The 19,401-nt window shown below is 37.5% G+C and overlaps 1 protein-coding gene across 1 annotated transcript in view; it reads left to right on the top strand.

The window, feature by feature from the left end:
* The window catches only part of GTF2F2 (general transcription factor IIF subunit 2), an 80,112-nt gene that overhangs the window by 56,414 nt on the left and 4,297 nt on the right, over positions 1–19,401 (top strand). The window contains exons 7-8 of the mRNA XM_015630175.3: positions 13,274–13,373; positions 18,156–18,299. Coding sequence (XP_015485661.1) covers positions 13,274–13,373; positions 18,156–18,299 — 244 coding nt within the window. The remainder of the gene's footprint in view (positions 1–13,273; positions 13,374–18,155; positions 18,300–19,401) is intronic.

A 19,401-nucleotide genomic window follows, 5' to 3' on the forward strand; every position in this document is an offset into this window, starting at 1 on the left:
ACAAAATGTTTTCAGCTCTAGCAATAAAGAAAGGAAAGTGGTAGGTAATTTATGTTACATTTTCTGTTGCAGTGAAGGATGTGTGAATCCTGAAAAATCTTGTGGAGTTATTAAATTAAAGGATATGGTGGAGTAGAGCAAGTAGTCCAAAAAGTATTGTAGAAATAATGTGATATAAAAGCATCTGTTTGGAAAAAAACTGTTTGGCTTTTTACCTTTCTGAGTAATTGCTTGACTATTCTCTACATTTTAAAAATTAAATATTTGCTACAGCTGTTTTTTTTTGGGATTTTTAAGTGAATCTGTTTTCCAGTTCTTTTCTCTAGAATGTCTTCGTCTCCTCTAGACTTAGAGCTAGAATCTAAAAACTGATCTCCCGTGGAATTTAAACCAGTTTCAAAGAGCTTTCACAACTCGCACAAAAGATGGTTTGTTTCTCTTTTCCCCTAGAGATGCTTATAACTTTGTTTTTGTATGAAGCCATTAATAATAACAACAAAAGATAATAAATGTCTTTCCTGATGACTATGTAAACCAAAAGGAACTTAATAGGAGACATGTCAGTAGAAAAAAGAACATTTCCTTTTGTATCTAATCGAAGAATAGCTTGGGTTGGAGGGGACCTTAAGTATCACGATTTCAAACAACTGCCATAAGCAGGGACACTTTCCACTAGAAGATGTAGTAAAATATTAAGTGTATGTGATATCTCATGACCATTCCTGGAAGTATACCATGTATGCCACTGAAGAAAGAGCAGATATCCAGCAGTTCACATCATTCTGAGCTGACCTATGTTGACTACTCTGTGTACTCTGCCAACAGCAGTGCATGTATTTTTGAGTCCAGAGAACTTCTGTTGATGTTAAGTGTTTTTAAAACATTTACAGCACTAAATATCTCCAATACTGAGGTAACATTTGATAAAGTTACAAATTTTTTAGCATTTTTTGAGTATGATGGGTTAACATTAATCTTGCCTGGTACCAGATGCCCACCCAGCTGCTCTTTCACATTCTCTCATCAGAGCATTGGAAAAAAGTAATATGGAAAATATCATGGGTCAAGTTAAAGTCAGTTTAATGAAGGAAAGCAAAGGTTGTGTGTGGAAACAAAGCAAAAATACAGATTTAATCTCTACTTCCCATCAGCAGGTGATGTCCAGCCACTTTCTGGGAAGCTGGGCCCCAGTACACATAGCAGCTGTTTCAGAAGAGAATGCCATTGTAAGGAATGTCATCTTCCTCCTTTCTCTTAACTTTTATTGCTGACAATGACACCATATGTTACAGGATATCCCTTTGGTCAGCTGGGGTCAGCTGTCCTGGCTGCATCTCCTCCCAACCTCTTGCCCACTCCCAGTTTCCTGGCCCCTGGGGGTATTGGTGCTGTGTGGGCACTGCTCAGATACTTCACGGGCTGCTGTGGGGAAGGCTAAGCTGGTCCCTGTCAGATTCAGTGCACTGATACACTCTGTTTTACACTGCAATTTGAGAAATATACACATGCTGAATTAAAAACTACAGAAGTTTTTTGAAAATTGATATTTTTCTCAGTAATAATGATTTCACAGTTTATTAGTATAGTAATAATGGTTCATGTTACATTTCATGTTTGAATTACTGACTAACAAATTCAGTTCATGACAGAAGAATGAATTTGTATAGAGCATTTCTCCTTGTATGTATGCATTTTTTGAAATTGAAACCTTAACTTTAATTAAGAAACACCTTGTAAAGCAACCTTTAAAATACAATGGTCCTGAAACTTCTTTCATGACTTCCCCCCCTCCTCCCCCTCAACCTTCCCTGTGGAAGACATACTCAACCAAATTACACATGAATGGAGTCTGCTTTCACCAAGATCTTAAGAAAAACCCAATTATCCAGTTTCCTGTTGGGGAAGCTAGACAATGTTTGTGCTTCAGCCACCAACTGTTTTTGGAATTTGTCATGCCAGACAAATCTATAATCAGATTTTTGGGGTTTTTTATTTAATAACAGAATAGGTATGTCTTCACAAAGTCTGGGTGAGTTTCTTTGTGCTCACAAATAAGATGCACTCTTGTGAAAATCTCTAATTAAGAGAATACTAATGTAGCAGACCTCAAAGTACATGGAGCTAAGTTTATTTCTTAAGAAGTAAGCTCTCTTGGGGAGTGTTCCAAAGATGATGTTCTGAACAACTAAACTTATGTTGGTTTCTTCTTCAAAACAAAAGCAGAGTTATTTTTTAAGTTCTATTTTTCAAATGCAAAATTAAATCTTACGCTTTCTCGACTCAGTTGCCTTAAAACCTAGTCATGTCTTTGTTGTGCCTTGTGGTTATCAGTGTGCTTTTTAAAGAAAGATGCTTTGAAATAACTTTGAGAGTTGCTGGTTTAAAGCTATAGCAGAGCTTGAAGCTGAATCTTGAGCCACAGTCTCCTGATCCTGAAGGTATTTTCACTTTACTGAGAGCTTTTATCAGGGCTAATGGTGATACAGCTGTGGCTTTGATAACTGCCCTGAAGGTGATGCACAGAAGCCAAGTTAAAGCTTTTAAAGAAAATACATTTTTAAAGAAAAACATTCAGGTTTGCCCTCTGCAGCAGCATTTCAAAGACCAGACCTTGAGGAAGATGACTTGAACCAAATTGAATGATTCAAGGCTGCTATAAAACCTTTTTTCACAACCTGACGAGCAGGTCACCTCCTGTGGCAGGTGACCCTTTGATGGCTCTTTGTCCCCACTGCAATCACCTCCCATCTGCAGAGCAGCCCTGCAGCTCCCAGCCCTATTCCTGCTTTCTGGGCGCCCTCCACACAGCTGAGTTCTGCCTCTGGCTTTGCTGTAGCTCCATATTCTCTTGCTCTGCTTGTGGGAGCACAGTTCCCACTTGAACAGGTGAGGGACATCCAGCAATGATTTTCCAGTGGAGGCGGGCAGGTATGTAATATATTGGGAGAGGGAGCTGGGGGAGCACTTGTTTTGCAAAATAGGAGGAGGTAAAATGTAATTAAACTACTTGAGCAAATACAGCTGAGCAGTAGTTCTGTGCAATTGGCAAAGGAAATACAATTGGCTGAAAGAATGATGATCAAAGTTTAAAAAATTATCCAGTTTTCTGGTTTAACTGGTATATCTTTTAGTCTGTGCGGTGTTACTTCTTTTTTTCCTGTGGCTTGCAGGAGAAGCTGGTGAATTTTCCACTTGGGAGATGAGCAAGACTGCTTTTTTGCATGGACTGAGGACAAATACAGGTTTCTTTCCTGCATTTGTGTTGGTTTTTATAGTGTAGGGTTCCTAGGGTTGCTGAACCTACCAGCTCTTCTTTTTAACTTAATGCTGATTTTGTTTGGATCAAGCATAATTTCAGAGTTCAGTTAAAACTAATTTCATTCTCTTTGCTTGTAGGAAAGAGTGTTGGGTGGGTTAATTCAGCAGTTCAGTGTGAGCTAACTGCAGTTTAGTGCAACCATATGTTAAACCCTTGAACAGCAGGTGAACTGTGCCAGCTTCCCCTCTAAGCTATCAAAGGCGGTGTATAGTCATTAACCCATGGGCAGGTGCAGTACATTCTCCCAGCAGCTGCCTTTCAGTGCCCTTTGCAGCACTTCCTTGACACTTTTTTCCAAGCGTATTTTAACTGAAGGGAGGGTTGGGCCTCAAAAAGGTGTTCTTGGCTATCCAGCATTTTAGGGTCTGCAGGCTAAGGAAGGAAGAGACAAAAAAATCTCTGAGGATTTGAGCCAGCTAGGTTTTCTAGGGAAGCAGTTCAAATGTTTTCCAGATTGTCACAAACTGTTAAATTGTTTACAGTCAATTTTAACTGGAAGATCCCCAATTGAGCCAGATGCCGTGGCTGTTTACAGAGAAATGAGGAAAGTGGTGAAGTATTTGGGAATTGGAGTTTTAGAGATGGCAGCATGTAGTTGGAGGCAGAGTACTGGCAGCTGTAACTTGATAAAGACATTTTGCAGGAGAAAGGGAGGAGAGGTTCAGATTGAAGAGATGTAGCTGAGGTGCTGTGGGGATTTTTTTATTTTTGCATTTGAGGACTTGTACCAAGAGTCTACCTCTTTCTTTCCACCTCCTTACCTGTGAGCAGTTTCATTGTAGAGTGAATTGACTGAGCTTGTAAATCATCTACCCTTTTACTAGTAATTCAAAACCTAGGCCTTTCAGGGTATGGTAAAGATGTACCTTTTCTGTCTAACAAACTACTTTTCTTGTCCCCATTAGCAAAATGTACACAATTTCTGCATCTACAGACTGACAAGAACTATTTGACTTTGTGTTGCCCAGACCTAAAAATCCCTGTTAGTTCTACCATTCGTTTCAAAACAGCTCCAAGCACACCAGATTAGCTTTGGCAGAAAAACCAAGATTATGTCATTTTGAGACAAGTCTACTTGTTTTGCTTTTAAAAATAATAGTTCAGAATTTAGAATTCCTTTTCTAAAATCTAAGTTGAAATAGTATCTAGTAAGTAAATCCATTTGTTACGGAGAAATTTGAGGACTCGGGGAAAATAGAAGTAGGAAAGGAAATTGCATCTTTGAAAATCGAAGTGAGAAAGGAGCCTTTATCTGGCTTTAATTCAGGAGATAATATTCATGTTAAAATTAAAGGGCTGGGCTTTTTCTGTCTTGCTTAGTTTGCTAATGAGTCACTTTTCCTAGATCGCCTTCTCTAGTATTAGTAATGGGCTTGTGAGGCTGCTGGTGCTTCCCCCAGAGCCAGGAACCGCTCTGTGGTTACTCATCCCTACGGTATTTCAGATGCTGGCATCTGCCTGTGCTGTATAGACTGCAATGCCAAAGGGTTGGCTCAGAGGCAGAGGCCTGTGGATCGTCACCTATATGTTTTAGCTGAACAAACCCAAAGGCTTTTCAGCCTACATTTTCTCCTTCTTGCTGTTTTTCAGGAGTATGTGCATCAGACTCCTGCCTATCCAGCCATTCCTATTGTGTTGTCCTTCCCTCTCTTTTTCCATGTGGGACTGATGCGTGTCATGTACATTTGCAAGGTTCTTTACAGCTCTCTTCCCTGAAATCTCACCTGCATTCTCATTGCTTCTGGCATGTTGTCAAATTTTTTGTTTGGTGTACCTTATCACTCTGCCAGTCTCAAACCTTGTCTCATGCCTGTGGTCAAGGTACCCTTACATGCTCCAGACAACACAAATGGACATCCAGGTTTTACTTTTCTCTCACTGGAATAAGCCACAAGTACAAGCACCCAGCTATAAAAATCTGCTGTGTTTTATCCACATAGACATTAAAGATGAAGTGCCCCATATAGAGCTATAGCACTATATCAGAGAAAGCCACTGCTTTCACTTGTTCTCAAATTTGATCTTGTCACTTGTACTGGGCAGGAAACTGGGCCGAACAGACATGTTTGTGTTATGTGTATTAATAAGAAAATATTGAAAGTATGGCAATAATGGAGAGTTCTTTTCCTTTTGGGCACTAATAGATTGACTACGATGACCACAGGTTGGAAAGGACTGCAAAATCCTGACATTTTTAACAACTGCAAAACTGCAAACTTCTCTTCCAGAATACGTGAACTGTAATAAGAAAGTGTTCATTTCTTTGCAAGAAATGGTAGGAGAAGAGGAAAAAACCTCAAACTGTACCAAGGGAGGTTTAGATTAGATTTTAGGAAACATTTTTTTCACTGAAGTGAATGTCAAGCATTGGAACAGGCTGCCAGGGGTAGTGATTGAGACACCACCCCTGGAGACATTTAAAAGGCCTTTAGGGATACTTTGGGACATGGTTTAGGGGTGGATTTGGCAGTGCTGGGTTAGTGGTTGAAACTGATGGCCTTTTCCAAACGAAATGATTCTGTGGTTGGTTGTGCAATTTTCTACCAATCAACAGCCTAAATAGTGCTGAAAGGGCCTTCTCACCTTGGGGGCAAAAGGGTGATGCTGTGACCCAAGTCCTGACCTAAGTCCTGAAAGGACAAGGAGGATGCAGAGGCTGCCTTGCTTCACAAGGGTAAATGGGAATGTCTGCCCTTAAAGATATCTGGTCATGGACCCTTTTCACTGCAAAAGAGGGTGGGTGCTGAGTAAAAGGGCAAGGCAACAAGCAAAACATAGAGACCCAGACCTGGACAGACAAACCAAAGGGAGGCAGGGACAAGAAACAAGCCTTGTCAGCCACACTAATGGATAGGCTACTTATAACCTCATTTAATGCAGATGATAGAATGTAATTGTAGAAAATACCTCTGAGGTATGAAACCTTTTTGAACTTAGCCTCAGATAAAACTCTTCCACCTTGTCCCCACTGTGGACCAGGTAGTGCCAGAGCCTGACTTCATCAGTGTCAGAATGTTTCCAGCAGAATTATCTGTTGACACGTGTGAGCTTGATTAAAACTATCTGTGATGTCAAGTAGCTGTTAGAATTTTCCTCATGCTAATTGCGTTAGTGCATGATTTAACATGTTTAAAATTGTGCATCAGACAAATAGAGAAAATTATTCAATTATATCACTCCTAGAATGCTAAAATAGGTCTTATTTTTTTATCTTTACATTATTTGTTCACACAAGCTTAGCTGAGGTTTTAGTCATTTGCAATACTAAGGTCAGAGAGGAAAACTTGGATTGGTTTTAATCAGTTATTCATTTTTTGTCAATACAGAAAATAAAATGCATAAGAAGTTGTTACTTATTGTTAAATTGCCATTTATATCATCTGATATTTTGTATCAGGAGGAAGATATGATATGTAGAATTGGAGTCTTTAGTTGTGCCTATGATGCCTGTCTGAGTATTAGACATGAAATTATCGTATATTCATATGATTCATAGCTTATTCTTCAACATATATAGTTGAAGATGTCGACTTCAGAAAAGCCTGATATGTGAACACACAATAATTGCAGCACTTTTCTTGAAATGCCAGAGTTTCAGGACTTAAAATTAGTTATAAATCATATCCTGTATTAATAAGCTGAAACATTTTGTTATTTAACACTTGCAAATGCACTTCTTAGTGCCATTTTCATTCAGCTCAAGCTCTTCTCTGTCTGCCTGTCTAGTCTTCATAAATGGGGACAGGCTCACTTTGCTTTGACTGTGCTGGAGTAACACTGAGTGTCTGAAGAATAGTGGATTCATCTGCAATGGAGGCTGTCATCCGCCTCCATGGAACGTGAGACAGCAGAGTTCCTTGCAATGAAACACAACGTGCAGAATTTGCATGTTGTTCTTATCTTTGAGAATATATGACAGATTGTTTGGTGTAGCAACAGATTGTCATTTTTATTATTAGATAGTTTGTGTTTTTACTGGTGTGGCCATTCTGGTAATTTCCTATGTTGTGTGTGCTTGAGCACTGCCATGGGGTTGTATTAGCCGGATGTGCACCACAGGGTCCTGAAGTCCCTTAGTTCTCACAGAATTACAAAAACTTTTTAAGTTTCAGTATCTTACAAGAATGTTCACATCTTGTTGATCATCTGCTTGCTTCTTACATTACTGCTATTCTTTCTTGGAAGGAAACTCAAAAGAGATGCTACCTGAACCTCAGCAAGGTGTAGAAGTCCAAATAAATACAACAGTAGATGTGAGGCTCTATTGTTACATTAATATTACTTGTTTTGGATGAGATTTTTCAGGATGTACCTACTTCTGGCATGTTTGGGATACTTAGCAAAATAAGGAAGCAAAGAAAAGGCTTCATGGCCCATACTGGGTGTAATGAAATTTCATGCAGCTGTCAATGCTTGATTCTAGTACAGATTTACTGAGTAAGGGATGATGAGAGCATTAGTCCTTGGCTTTCAGTTCCCTGGTATTGGGCTGGGAACTTCTGTGAGCAATTGGAGAAAAGCTACAAAACTGCAAAGATGGAGAGTTTGTGTTTCTTCCCCTCCAAAGCTTTGGACAATGGGCCTGCTCTTTTCCAGTGCATCACTGCTGGATGATACAGCAGAGAAAGAAGAAACACAGCTTTTCTTTTTTGCGACAGTAAAGCTAACTCCTTACTTACTGGTGTCCTGTGTATATGTAGGCAAGCACAAGAAGGTATATAAATTTTTCCTCTCTCATCTGTAAAACAGTTTCTTTAGAAATGCAAAGGATTCAGGCCCTAGCAGTGTTTCTGATTAATACCTGCTTCAAATCTTTGAAACATTTGTTTTGTGACAAAAGATTAATCACAGTAGATTATCAGTTTTAAAGGTCTTCAGTTTATTTTTTTCCTGCTGAAAATTACATGTATTTAAAAACAATGAATATTTCTTCCTAGGAATGTACACACTGTCTTTATCTGTCTCCTTTTATGAGCTACATGTTGCCAAGTCCTATGGAATTATTTCCAGTCTGCTTGAATGGTTTTTTCCCCTTATTCAACTGTAAGCACAGTGTCAAATCAAAGCTGCAGTATGAAATGTGTTTTGCTGTGAAAATGACCATGATGAATTCAATGCCGTGCTGGTTACTTGCTGTATTTCAAGGTGGAAGAGCTATATTTGATCTTGGGGGTGGAAGAGAAAACCACAGTGTGCAGGCTGGTGGCTGCTCTGTTGCTAATTCATTGGCAGTTTTGGGGAAAAAAAATATCGGCATTTTCTCTCTATTTTTTTAAACCAGATATTAGCGTGAATTATGGCTCTAGCTATTTCAGCAAGAGTTCAGGGTAAAATTTAATTCCTTCAAGATTTGTGTATCGTTCAGAGCCATAACTAAGTCTTTTGATTCCTACAAATCATAATAAAGAGTAATAGGTAAAAAGCCACTGCTCCTTTAAATCAGTGTCACCAGTGACTCAGAATATCTATTGATTTTTTTCTGTATTCCTACCGGCAGTTTCAATTAAGATTCAGCAGGTCCACTCTGAGAAAATTCTACATAAAGTACTGCCTGATTTTCTTGGTTAATACTGCTTTTGAAATTCTGTTTAAGAAATGAGCACTTAAAAGTAATTACATCTGTAACATGTTAAAACATCTATCTAAAAGGCTAGTATAATTCCCAGTCTATAGTTTTTGTTATGTATTATTAAGTGTATAATTACTGGAATGTATAAATTTATATATTTCATCAATTTTTTTCAGACAACAGCTATGCAAATTTAAAAAGTCAATTATATTCTCCCAGATGCAGACTTTCTGAATATAACAGAATTGCAGCATCATCTTGTAAAAACCCAAACAACCATGCTGTATTTTCCCTGCAGATAGTGTCTGTATCAACAAATCATCTCTACATTTGTCTTCACCCTTCGTAATACACTAAGCAAATTTCACTGCTTCATCCCCACGTGAACCATTTGCTAATTTGATGTTTATACCTTGTTTGTCAGTCCCTTTATTTGTATGTTTTTGGGAGGCCAACTCCAGATGTGCATCAGCTATTATTCCACACAGGATTGTGTGACAATATTATACCTGGAAGCCCGGTGGAAGGAAGGTAAAAGGAATTAAACCTGAGGCTCTGTGAAATCGTGAGAGCTGCAGAAAAATAAATGGGAAGGGCAGCCATTAGGGAGAAGAGCAAGATGCATGTGTAGAATAAAAGCTATAATAAAAAGGTTTGTCTCTTGAGTCACCATCCTTCCCATATAAATTTCCATATTGGCATGTGGCCACTGGTGTAATTGTTTGCATTAAAAAGTAGTATCAGGAAAGCAGTATATTTTTAGCTCGCGCTACAGTAGTAGAAACAAAAATAAAAAAGGTTATTTTACTGTAAGCCAGTTTTCTAAAGATCATCTGATATCTGTGAGATCTGTGGTTGTAATTTGGAAACCTTTCACAAGAACTACTGAAGTACAACACAAATATGTCTGAAATTTCAGAGAAATACATTTGTAGCTGATGTATTTTTTACTTGCTATGTATAGATCTTTCTGAAGTCTTCTGCCATTTCACAAACAAACTTAGATGATCCCTTTCCATTTTCACTTGGTTGGCTTCCATCCTGTCTCCTACGCAGGCAGCAAGTTTTTCTTTGTTTTCAAGATTGTGTGCTGGAGAACTTAACTTGTTAAGTGTGCCTTCACTTCCATCAACCTTTGGAGGGAGGCCTCTGAGAAGTGTATTAGCTCTCTTATGTCTTTGGTTTTCTACTGGTTTGGAAATTGGCAAGTTAATATATGCATACCCTTCTGCATGGTGAGTGAAAAATGTTGTTTTGGTATGAAAAGATAGGTGTTTGTTAAGGAAGGTGGGAGCTTTTTTTGAAATGGAAAATCTAATCTTTTTAAATTATAAGTTTGAAATTAAGGGGCTTTTAGGTAAAGATATTGGAATAGAAATAATAGGTTTTTATTAGTATGTAAAAAAAAAGTATAACTTAATAGGAAAATTAAAATAAAATATAGTAATATTAAAAAATACTGATAGAGTTAGAATATAATGATATTTTGTTGGTTAGGGTGTTGGTAATAGTTTGATTAAGTGGTAGTTGTAGTTTTTCTTGAGTGACAGATGTGGTTTTGTTGAAGCAGTGATCTTGTAGAACAATATTGATTTTTTCTGAAGGTCTAGTGTTGATGTAGAACAGTTTGTTTTTTTTCTGGGAATCCAGTAGAAAAAGGCTGCCTGTGGTGTTCCAAGTCTCAGATTCTATCCAGGTAGGAATGCTTGGCTCCTCCCCCTGGGTGGAGCATCTCACACTGGGATGATGTAATTTTATCAGTCCTGCAGTGAGACTCACTGGCCCATTAACAGAAGAGATCCCCCTGGAGGGACGATGGGTCATGGAAGAGGTAAAGAACACTGCCACATGTGGTTTTAATAGATGGTAATAGAACACATACTTTTGGTTACATCTTGTATTGCAAACCAGGACAAATGTTAAGAAATAAATTGCTGGTGTACTTTAGTGCAAAGAAGAATTCCTTTAAGGAAGCTGCACTGAATGGGGGTTGGAATTTTCTCTATTGTAATTTTAAAATGCCAAATCAGGAAGAGGCCTTGAACATGAGTGGTGTCTAAAGTCCATGGCTTCATCATTGAAGAGCTAATGTTCTTTGGCTGTTTACCTGAAGAAATGGAGGATATTGTAAACTTACATTGTAAAGAGTAATGAATATAAATAATGCTCAGTGCAAGGAGGATGAATCATGAAGAAATGCCACAGTTGAATGCCTGGCGCTCCCTGAAAACATGACACCATCTGATGTATTTAGGTAATGTTAGGACCCTCTGCCATAGCCATTATGAGGAGGACTCTGGAGCAACATTGTAAATCAAATAACTTAATCTGGTGCACATGAAGTTGGTGCAGTGGCCTTGGAGGGGAAGAGAGTGACAAGAATTCCCAGTTTGTCTCAAGGAGCCCCTGTCTCATGAACAGGAGCAGTATCAGTAAATGGGTTGAACAGAAAATCTCCTTTATGAAAAGGAAAAATGGGGGAGAAGTGAGATGAAAAATAGTTAGAATACAGGAGAAGGAGGACTGGAAAATTCCCCAGATCAAATCAATAGGAAACATGATGAACTGGGAAAAAAATTAAAGAATTAAAGCCAAACTATGTAAAATTTAAAAAAGTTATTGAGACCAAAAGGAAAAATATTAAGCAATGGAAAAATATAATAAAAGACAGATTCAAGAAAAGATAGTGATTTAGTTTTGGCCTATGCCTCTTTTTTGAAACATGAGTTTAGAAGACCTTCGGTAACCAGATCAAAAAAAATCTTTAAAATAATTTAATTAGATAGAAGGCCAAAAGATAAACTCTTGTGATAAGCAAAAAATATTCACTGTTCATTTACCTTCCAATTGATTTTCCTTCAAGCTAAGAAGGAAACATGCTACATTTGGACAGAAGGCAGCCTTGATATAAAAATGTAGAATATGAAGCAATGATTGCTTAAGAGTAGTTAAAGCTACAGAAAGAATGACAAGTCTGCAAAGATTTGAGAGGAAGCATGTTTATCTGTGTATGAGAAAAAACCTGTCCCCACCTGTTATCCAGCAATACCAGCTATGAGGGATGATTTTCTTTCTTTCAAGTTGCTACAACTAGAGAATGTATTTCTTAATTTAATACTTCCTTCAAATGTAATTTATTTTGCTTGTTCAGGTGTTAAATCAGAAACACGCTGAATTTAAATTTTATCTTTTTGGGTGTAAATGATATCTTTACAAAAATAAATCAGTGATGTCACACATTTACAGTTGTTTCTAAAGAACTGTCAGTTTTATCATTTTATGTTTTACACTAGTAAACATGCAGTTGTTATTTGCATTAATGTCACCTTATTAATTTTTGTTTGGAAAGAAGCAAGCATCATTGTCCATTTATTGGGCTGTGTTTTACTGTGTTTAGTGGAAATTGACTCTTCTGCCTACAAGATACACCTTTGGAAACAAAACAGCTTCACTGATAATTAACATGTTAATCAGATGTGCCATAAAGCCATTGTGTCTGAAGGGCCGTTGTCCTGTGCTTTTCTAGAGCTTGGTTTCTTGCCTCTTCATTTCAAATAGAAATTCTTGAATGCTAAATCTGAATTAAATGGAACACTCCCTCTACATCAACATACAGAAGCTTTAAATTACATAGGGATGAGATTGACAAGATGTCCTCAACCTCTGGCCTTCTGAGAGTCTTTCCCAAAGAGAACTGAAGGTCACCTATTGTTATCTGTGTGATAGAGACTTGATTGCACATTGATTTGAAGCTGGGTGGATTTTTCTGTCTGCATGTCTTTATAAGGCTCTTGAAACCGTTATTTGCACTCTCTTACTATATTGTAATGCCAAAAGAAAGGTCACAGAAATTTATGTTTTTACATTTAAATATCTAAGAGAAGTTCATGAGTTAGCAGAAGTGGATGACAAGCTTTTTCATCCCTCAGTTGAGTAAGCTGTGAGATTTTACATTAGTTTGGGTTTGATCCTTTTTAAGAGAAAGGGCTTTTTTCAATTGGAGCATTAGGCTTTTGCAGGGAAATTGGTGTTCAAACTTTGTTTATAGTATCTCTTCTTCAGTTGTTTGATTTCCATCATTTCAGTATCTTCTGTAGCATAATATAATTAATCTAATTAATATAATAGATACAATATAATTTATATATAAATACACACATATATATATGTATAAAAAATAAATGTAGCACCCTAATAGTTCAGTGTCCTTAAGCAAAAATACAGTAGGAAGAACTTAATTCAGAAGAGTGCATCTATTTTGCCTTGTGGATTGTTTGCAACTGACCTTTGATAATGGCTGGTTCATAATTGCAGATTTTTAGAATTCACATTTGAGTGTGTGCTTGTCTGAACTTTTTATTCTTGTTTTTTTTTTTTTTTTGTAGATTACAGATAGAAGAATCTTCTAAACCTGTGAGGTTATCACAGCAGCTGGACAAAGCTGTAACAACAAACTATAAACCAGTGGCTAATCATCAGTATAATGTAAGTTGCTTTTGGTATTTTCCCTTCTTTTCTTCAGGAGGAATTTGGCTTAGGACTCCAGGACTGCTCTGCTCCTGTCCAGCAGCTCTTTTGCTCACAGTTGGCCACTGTCTTTGGCAATGCTTTGTCATCTGGTTTCTCCTTGATTTTGTCTTCTCGAGAACTTCTTTCTGTCTCAAGAACAATATCACCCTAGGGGCTAAAGTCTGCTAGTTGTAACTGTCTTGTGTTATCTGATGGAGGGCAGACCACCTTCACCCAACCCTTTTTAGTGGCTTTATTACATTCTTCCTCTAATTTTTTTTTTCTTTTTTAATGTAATTTTGACCTTTGTGGATGAAAGGCAGTTCTGGCTTTGTGCTATGAGATGTGGAAGCACTTTTGAGCCAAATAATTTATCATCTGCAAGAGGGTAAAGGACTTGAAAAGAATCATTAGTTTCCAGTCCTTTGGAAGAATTGGCAACAAGTAGAAAAGAGTAACAGCTGATAATTTTTCTCAGTTTCATACCTTCACAGTGCATGTTATTGGCATCATTGGCTTTGTCAATATTACACCCACACTGCTGTTCCAGATCAGTTGATGTACATATAAACTGTAACGTCCTTTTCCTTAAAGATCCTCTTGACTATGTTGAATGTGAGGAACATTAAGTCATACTGAAAATGAATCACTGTTAGTCACTTAAACTTTTACACTTTTTATTAAGATTTTATTTACATGAAACAAGTGACAATATACTGGGTGATATTTTAGCATTATTATGAACACTAGTCTATTGCCACAGAACCAGAAATAATAATTTCTCTCTCTTGGGGCTGTTTTGTAGTAGTTACTGTTCAAAGTCTTCTCTGTACATAGATGATCATACCAATATAACTATTCCAGCTGAGATAATTTTATTTAACCAAAACAGTCACACTGATGTGTCCTACTATGCAGATGCAGTTTTACGTGGGTATATTGTTTTATGATGCTGCTGGTGTTCTCCTTTTCTAATTCGGGAATAAGCTTTGGTGGAGTACAGCTTCTCTTTTTAGTGTGATGTTGTTCCATTTCCCTAACACCAGCATAATCACAGCAGTATGACTTCAAGCTGGAGATAATCTTTCTATCTTTATTCCAGCTGCAAACTGCAGGTCATCATATCATTATGGAAGTTTAAATCTTGTGTGAGATTTCAGGGAGTATAACCAGAACATAACCAGGCCTGTTAAAAGTGGTGATGCTCTTGTGTCCTAATTGTAATGTTTTTATTGGTTACATAGCTGTCCATAGTCATGGAAATCCATCAGCAGTGTGTTTAGTTTTCATGTCTACCTTAAAGGTGTTTTGATGGGAAAAATCTTGTAAGACATACTTCTACTTTAGTCATCTTGACCTTGCCTTGACTCTAAAGACCAAGGCATGACTACTTTCTACAAAGTCTTTATTTTCACAGAGTCTTTTATTAAGGTTCAGGTTAGATGGCTGAAAGGATATGTAACTAGGAGAAAAAGTCTATGAACTTGTAAAACCTCTTGGTTGAATTTTTCTGCTGTTTTCAAGCAGCAACTGCTTTCTTAGGACCTGCTTTGCCTGTAATCATATGGGTGCTGTGTTGAGGACAGGACTTTCACAAGAAAGAAATAAAAATCTACAAACTGCTTATATGCTAATACAGCCATCATCTGGGCAGATTTTGAGGGAAGAATGAGGATTTACTAAGTAAGATAGAAAGGGTTAATATTTCTGGAAGGAAAGAATATAAAATGGGGCTTAAGTGCGGCTGCTCCATGTACCTATAAATGAACATACAACCGGAAGGAGGAGGGAAATAAATTACATGTGGATGGGGAATAGCAATCGCTTGTTTGAGTTCAAGGACTGGGAAAGTGATTAGGTTATTTTTCCAAGAACTTATATTAAGCCCACGTTTTTATTTGAAGAAATTGCAATTGCATTACAATATATGCTAAGATTGTAACTTAGATTTTCTTCTTGGGGCAAGACCTCCATTATATCTATAAATATTAAATGTGTTTACAAAGTTGCAAGGTTCATATTCTTGCAGCTGGAACCTTTCTGTCACTTAATTACTTTTCATAATACAGCAGAAAAGTGGTTCTGGTTATCCCTTTAGAGGCTTCTTTTAGTGGTTTCTTTGTGGTTCTCTCTTCCCAATATCCTGTACTATAGAGGTTGATACCCATGCTCCAGGAGACAAGAAAACCTTTAAGACTACTCTAAAGCATTGCTGGATGAAATTTGGATTTAGTCTAGCTTCTCTATCACCTTTCTATTTGCTGTTTACCAAAGCAGTTACATCAGTTTCAGTATTAATGATACTTTCAAGAAGGCAATTTTGGCAGCTTTTCAGCAAGCTTAGCAACATCCTGGGAAGGTAAACAAAGAAAAATTGATTTCAGTATAAATTCTTCTGGGGATAAACTCACAGCTTCTGTGCTAAACAGCTTTTTCTAAAATGGTTCTTCCTTGAAATCAAATCGTATTTGAATGTTTTTTAAATTAAAAAAAGACACAGAACTTTAAAGAAAACTAATTAGTTTACAGTGTAGGTGCATTCTATTACATGGCTATTAAAAAGCGCATTACACGTACATTAAAGATCCTGTTTGCAAAGAAAACAGGAAGGAAAAAAATGAAAGGCTGCATTGTAACTTGCTATGAGCAGTGCATTCACTAGATGAAAAGGAAGAAATCAGCAACAGAAGACACAAGGCTTATTTTTTTTTTTTTAGCTCTTCTCATTATGCTTTGTTTTTAGGCAACAGTGGAAACTGTTGCTGAAGTTAGAGGGAAATGCTAGAGTGTTGGTAATTAGAGAGTGGGCAACTGGGGCAGCAGCTGCTAATAACTTTTCAATAAAAGTGAGGTTTGATATTCAGTTTTCTATGTGAGTTGATTTTTTACATTAATGAATTAAGAATATTGGAATATTCACATGAAATTTTTATAATAATTGTCTGTTGGACTTCCAGAAGAAGCAAATGTTTTGACATGCTATTGTTTAAAGGAAAGCCAGCATCATAAGTTTATGTTCCTCCTCTTGTGTCTGTGGTGCAGCATTTCTGCTGTGGATCATGGCAGGCAAGACAATTTACTGTCAAGCTGGTTTGCTTGATGTTACAGTTTGCTTATGTTGCAAAGCCATTACTGTTTTGAAGATTTATTCTTCTTTAAATGCAGTGGCTAAATAGTTAAATAATTACACTAAACTCTTACTGGATAAAAATCCAGCATGATGGGTTTGTGTGGTGAGATTGTAGCTTTTATAACACTACATAGAATTACAAAAGCAGGCAAGTATTCAGTTGCGCACCCATTTTAGGTTTAAAGCAGAAGTAAGAGACTTCAAGCTACAGGTTGGGAACAATTGCTTTGCCTCCAGTTTAATGATGTACATCCATTTCAGAATATGAAGGAGGTAGTTGGCTGGATGGAGACCTGGGAGCTATGGCAAAGGTGGCAATAGTCTTTAGCCACTTTGGGACGCTACCAAGAGACAAGCTATTTTCACTCTGAGAGTAGGAGGGAGTTAGCTGGCAAGGATACATAGGAAAAAATAAATTGTGCCATAAAACTAATCTTTCTTCTTAAAAATAAGATCTTTAGTATCCAGTAGATCTGTGCATTTTCATTTCTAGGCTTTTCATCTGAAGGTCTTCTTTTTGAGAGTCAGATTTGAGCCATCAGAAGCAGAATGATTCCCATACAGAATTATCCCGTTTTCAGCCAGGCATGTGTCCCTCATTGATCACATGCATCTTTTCTGCTGTACATTGTGCCGCTATGGATTCACCCACACAGTTTGCCTGAAAGCACTTGATAATTACATGACTTACACTACCTTCTGGATCACTTTTGTTGGTTCCAAGGAGCTGGATGGATGGTTTTTTGTTCGAGGGTGGTATTGGGGGTGGATAGGGTGATGTGCTGGCAGGTGTCGCGGTTGCTGCTCTCTGGTGATTGGGGTTTGTTTGGGGTGAGTTGGTCTGTGCTTCTGATGATGAATCAGAGGAAGTATTTTTGGAGGTGATAAAAGTTTCTGTGAAAATATATAGTCATCTGGTGCAGATTATAATGGTTAAGTAATTTTTAATGCACAGTTTGAAGTAGGATGATGTGTGGCAAAAAGGGGCCTCTGCCTGCTTAGAAACTTTGGTTTTCTGGGACTAGTGTAACTTCATATGTGCTACTCTGATTTCTCCTGAAGAGAAACCATCCAGATTCTCAGTGTGTCTTTGAAGATTGGTTGTATATTGATGGAGCTGGTACCTTGAGTGCTGTTTCTGGAGAAAACGAGGCAGTGTCGAAGGGCTGTTGGGAGCATCCTTTGGGCAGGTGCTTGTTGCGATTGAGGATGTAGCCATGTAGTCTGTGGATTTTCCCAAGTATGGCAGTTTGGAAGCTGTTTGACATTTGTCATTGTACCTCAGAAGCTGATACCAAAGAATACTGTCAGTTTGGATTCCTGTGCTCTTTCCTTAATTCTTTTTCCAGGTTTGGGCACCTTCAGGCTCTGTTTCTGCTTTTTTTTTTTTTTTTTTTTGTTAAAGCAGATACACTCATCTGAGAAGCTTATTGTGCTGAGGACAAAATGCTTAGTTTATGTTCATAAAAGAATATATGAATGTTCAAAAGAAAACTTTCCAGATGAAAAGCATTGAGTCATTAAACAGTGTTTTATTAAATGGAAGAGGTTTCTTTGTAGCTTAATGTTCAGCACTGAGAATTATTCAGCATTACATATGAGTGTCTTTAAAACATGTTTTGTGACAGATTGAATATGAGAAGAAGAAGAAAGAAGATGGAAAACGAGCTCGAGCTGATAAACAGCAAGTGTTGGACATGCTTTTTTCAGCCTTTGAGAAACATCAGTATTACAATATTAAAGACCTGGTGGACATAACCAAACAGCCAGTGGTACGTACTGCAAGTCATGTAAATACAACCATTTTCAGTAGTTACTAGTGTGTGCATTTTACATATCCAGAAAATAGTTTAATGTATATTATATGCCTTAGAAACTCCTCTCTAAATATGTTTACAACAAACTGAAATCACCAAGTTTTAGGTTTAGCATTGTAGGACAGTGTAGAATACCAAACATTGGTATGAGTGTCCTTTTTCTTGACAGAGATGGTTTAAATAACCTAAATGGTCCCTTTTTTATTTAGGTTTGCTTTAATACTAGGAACCAAATTCAGTACTGCTCTCATGTCTCCCCTGCAACTCCTGTCCTCACTGAAGCCTAGTTCTCTTGGCAGTAGCAAGCTTGTGTTAATCTATGGTTGGCCCTTCCCTCAGCTTCTGAACTTTATTTTGGCACAGGAACAGGGGTTGCTCTTTTTCTATATTTCGTGGGATTTGTATTAAATGCAGGGATTATCCATGTTAGGAGCTCAGGCATCGTGACAATGGCTCCAAAAATCACTGGATTTCCTTGACAAATAGGGTAATTTTTAGGTTCAAGAGTTTAGGTGGTTGATATTTAGGATTTATTTGGGGTTTTCTTTTAAACAGTGTTTTGATGCACAGACAAGAGAAAGCACCAAGACATCTGGATATGTGATGGTTTTGTTGTCTTGCAATGTCTGTCAGCCTCTTCATGTGTGAACCATAACTTTCCAGTTCTTTCCCTTCTTTCCATGTTCAAGCTTTCCTTGAGCTCAGACCAAGCAAGAATGGGAGGGAGACACTGACATGCAAAGGACCTTTGGTGGTTTTGATGCTTTTCACTGCCAACTTCAATATCTATCCTCAACCCAGCTGCAGATTTCAGAAGACTTTATGGAACTTAATTATGTTTGAGTCTAAACGGAGCAACAATGTCACAAGTTGTTAGAGCTAAGGCAAAAGAAAGAACAGTAACAGCTGGATTATGGAAAAAATACTCTGTTAAAGAAAAGGGGCAGAAATTAAAATGCTTACTAGTTTTGCTCACTTCACATTTAGAATGAAGTGTATCTCTGTCAGCATTTGTGTAAGTGAATAATCTGGTTAGAAGCTGCATGAAGATGTTACC

This window comes from Parus major, chromosome 1, assembly GCF_001522545.3.
Source record: "Parus major isolate Abel chromosome 1, Parus_major1.1, whole genome shotgun sequence".
NCBI classification, from domain to species: domain Eukaryota; kingdom Metazoa; phylum Chordata; class Aves; order Passeriformes; family Paridae; genus Parus; species Parus major.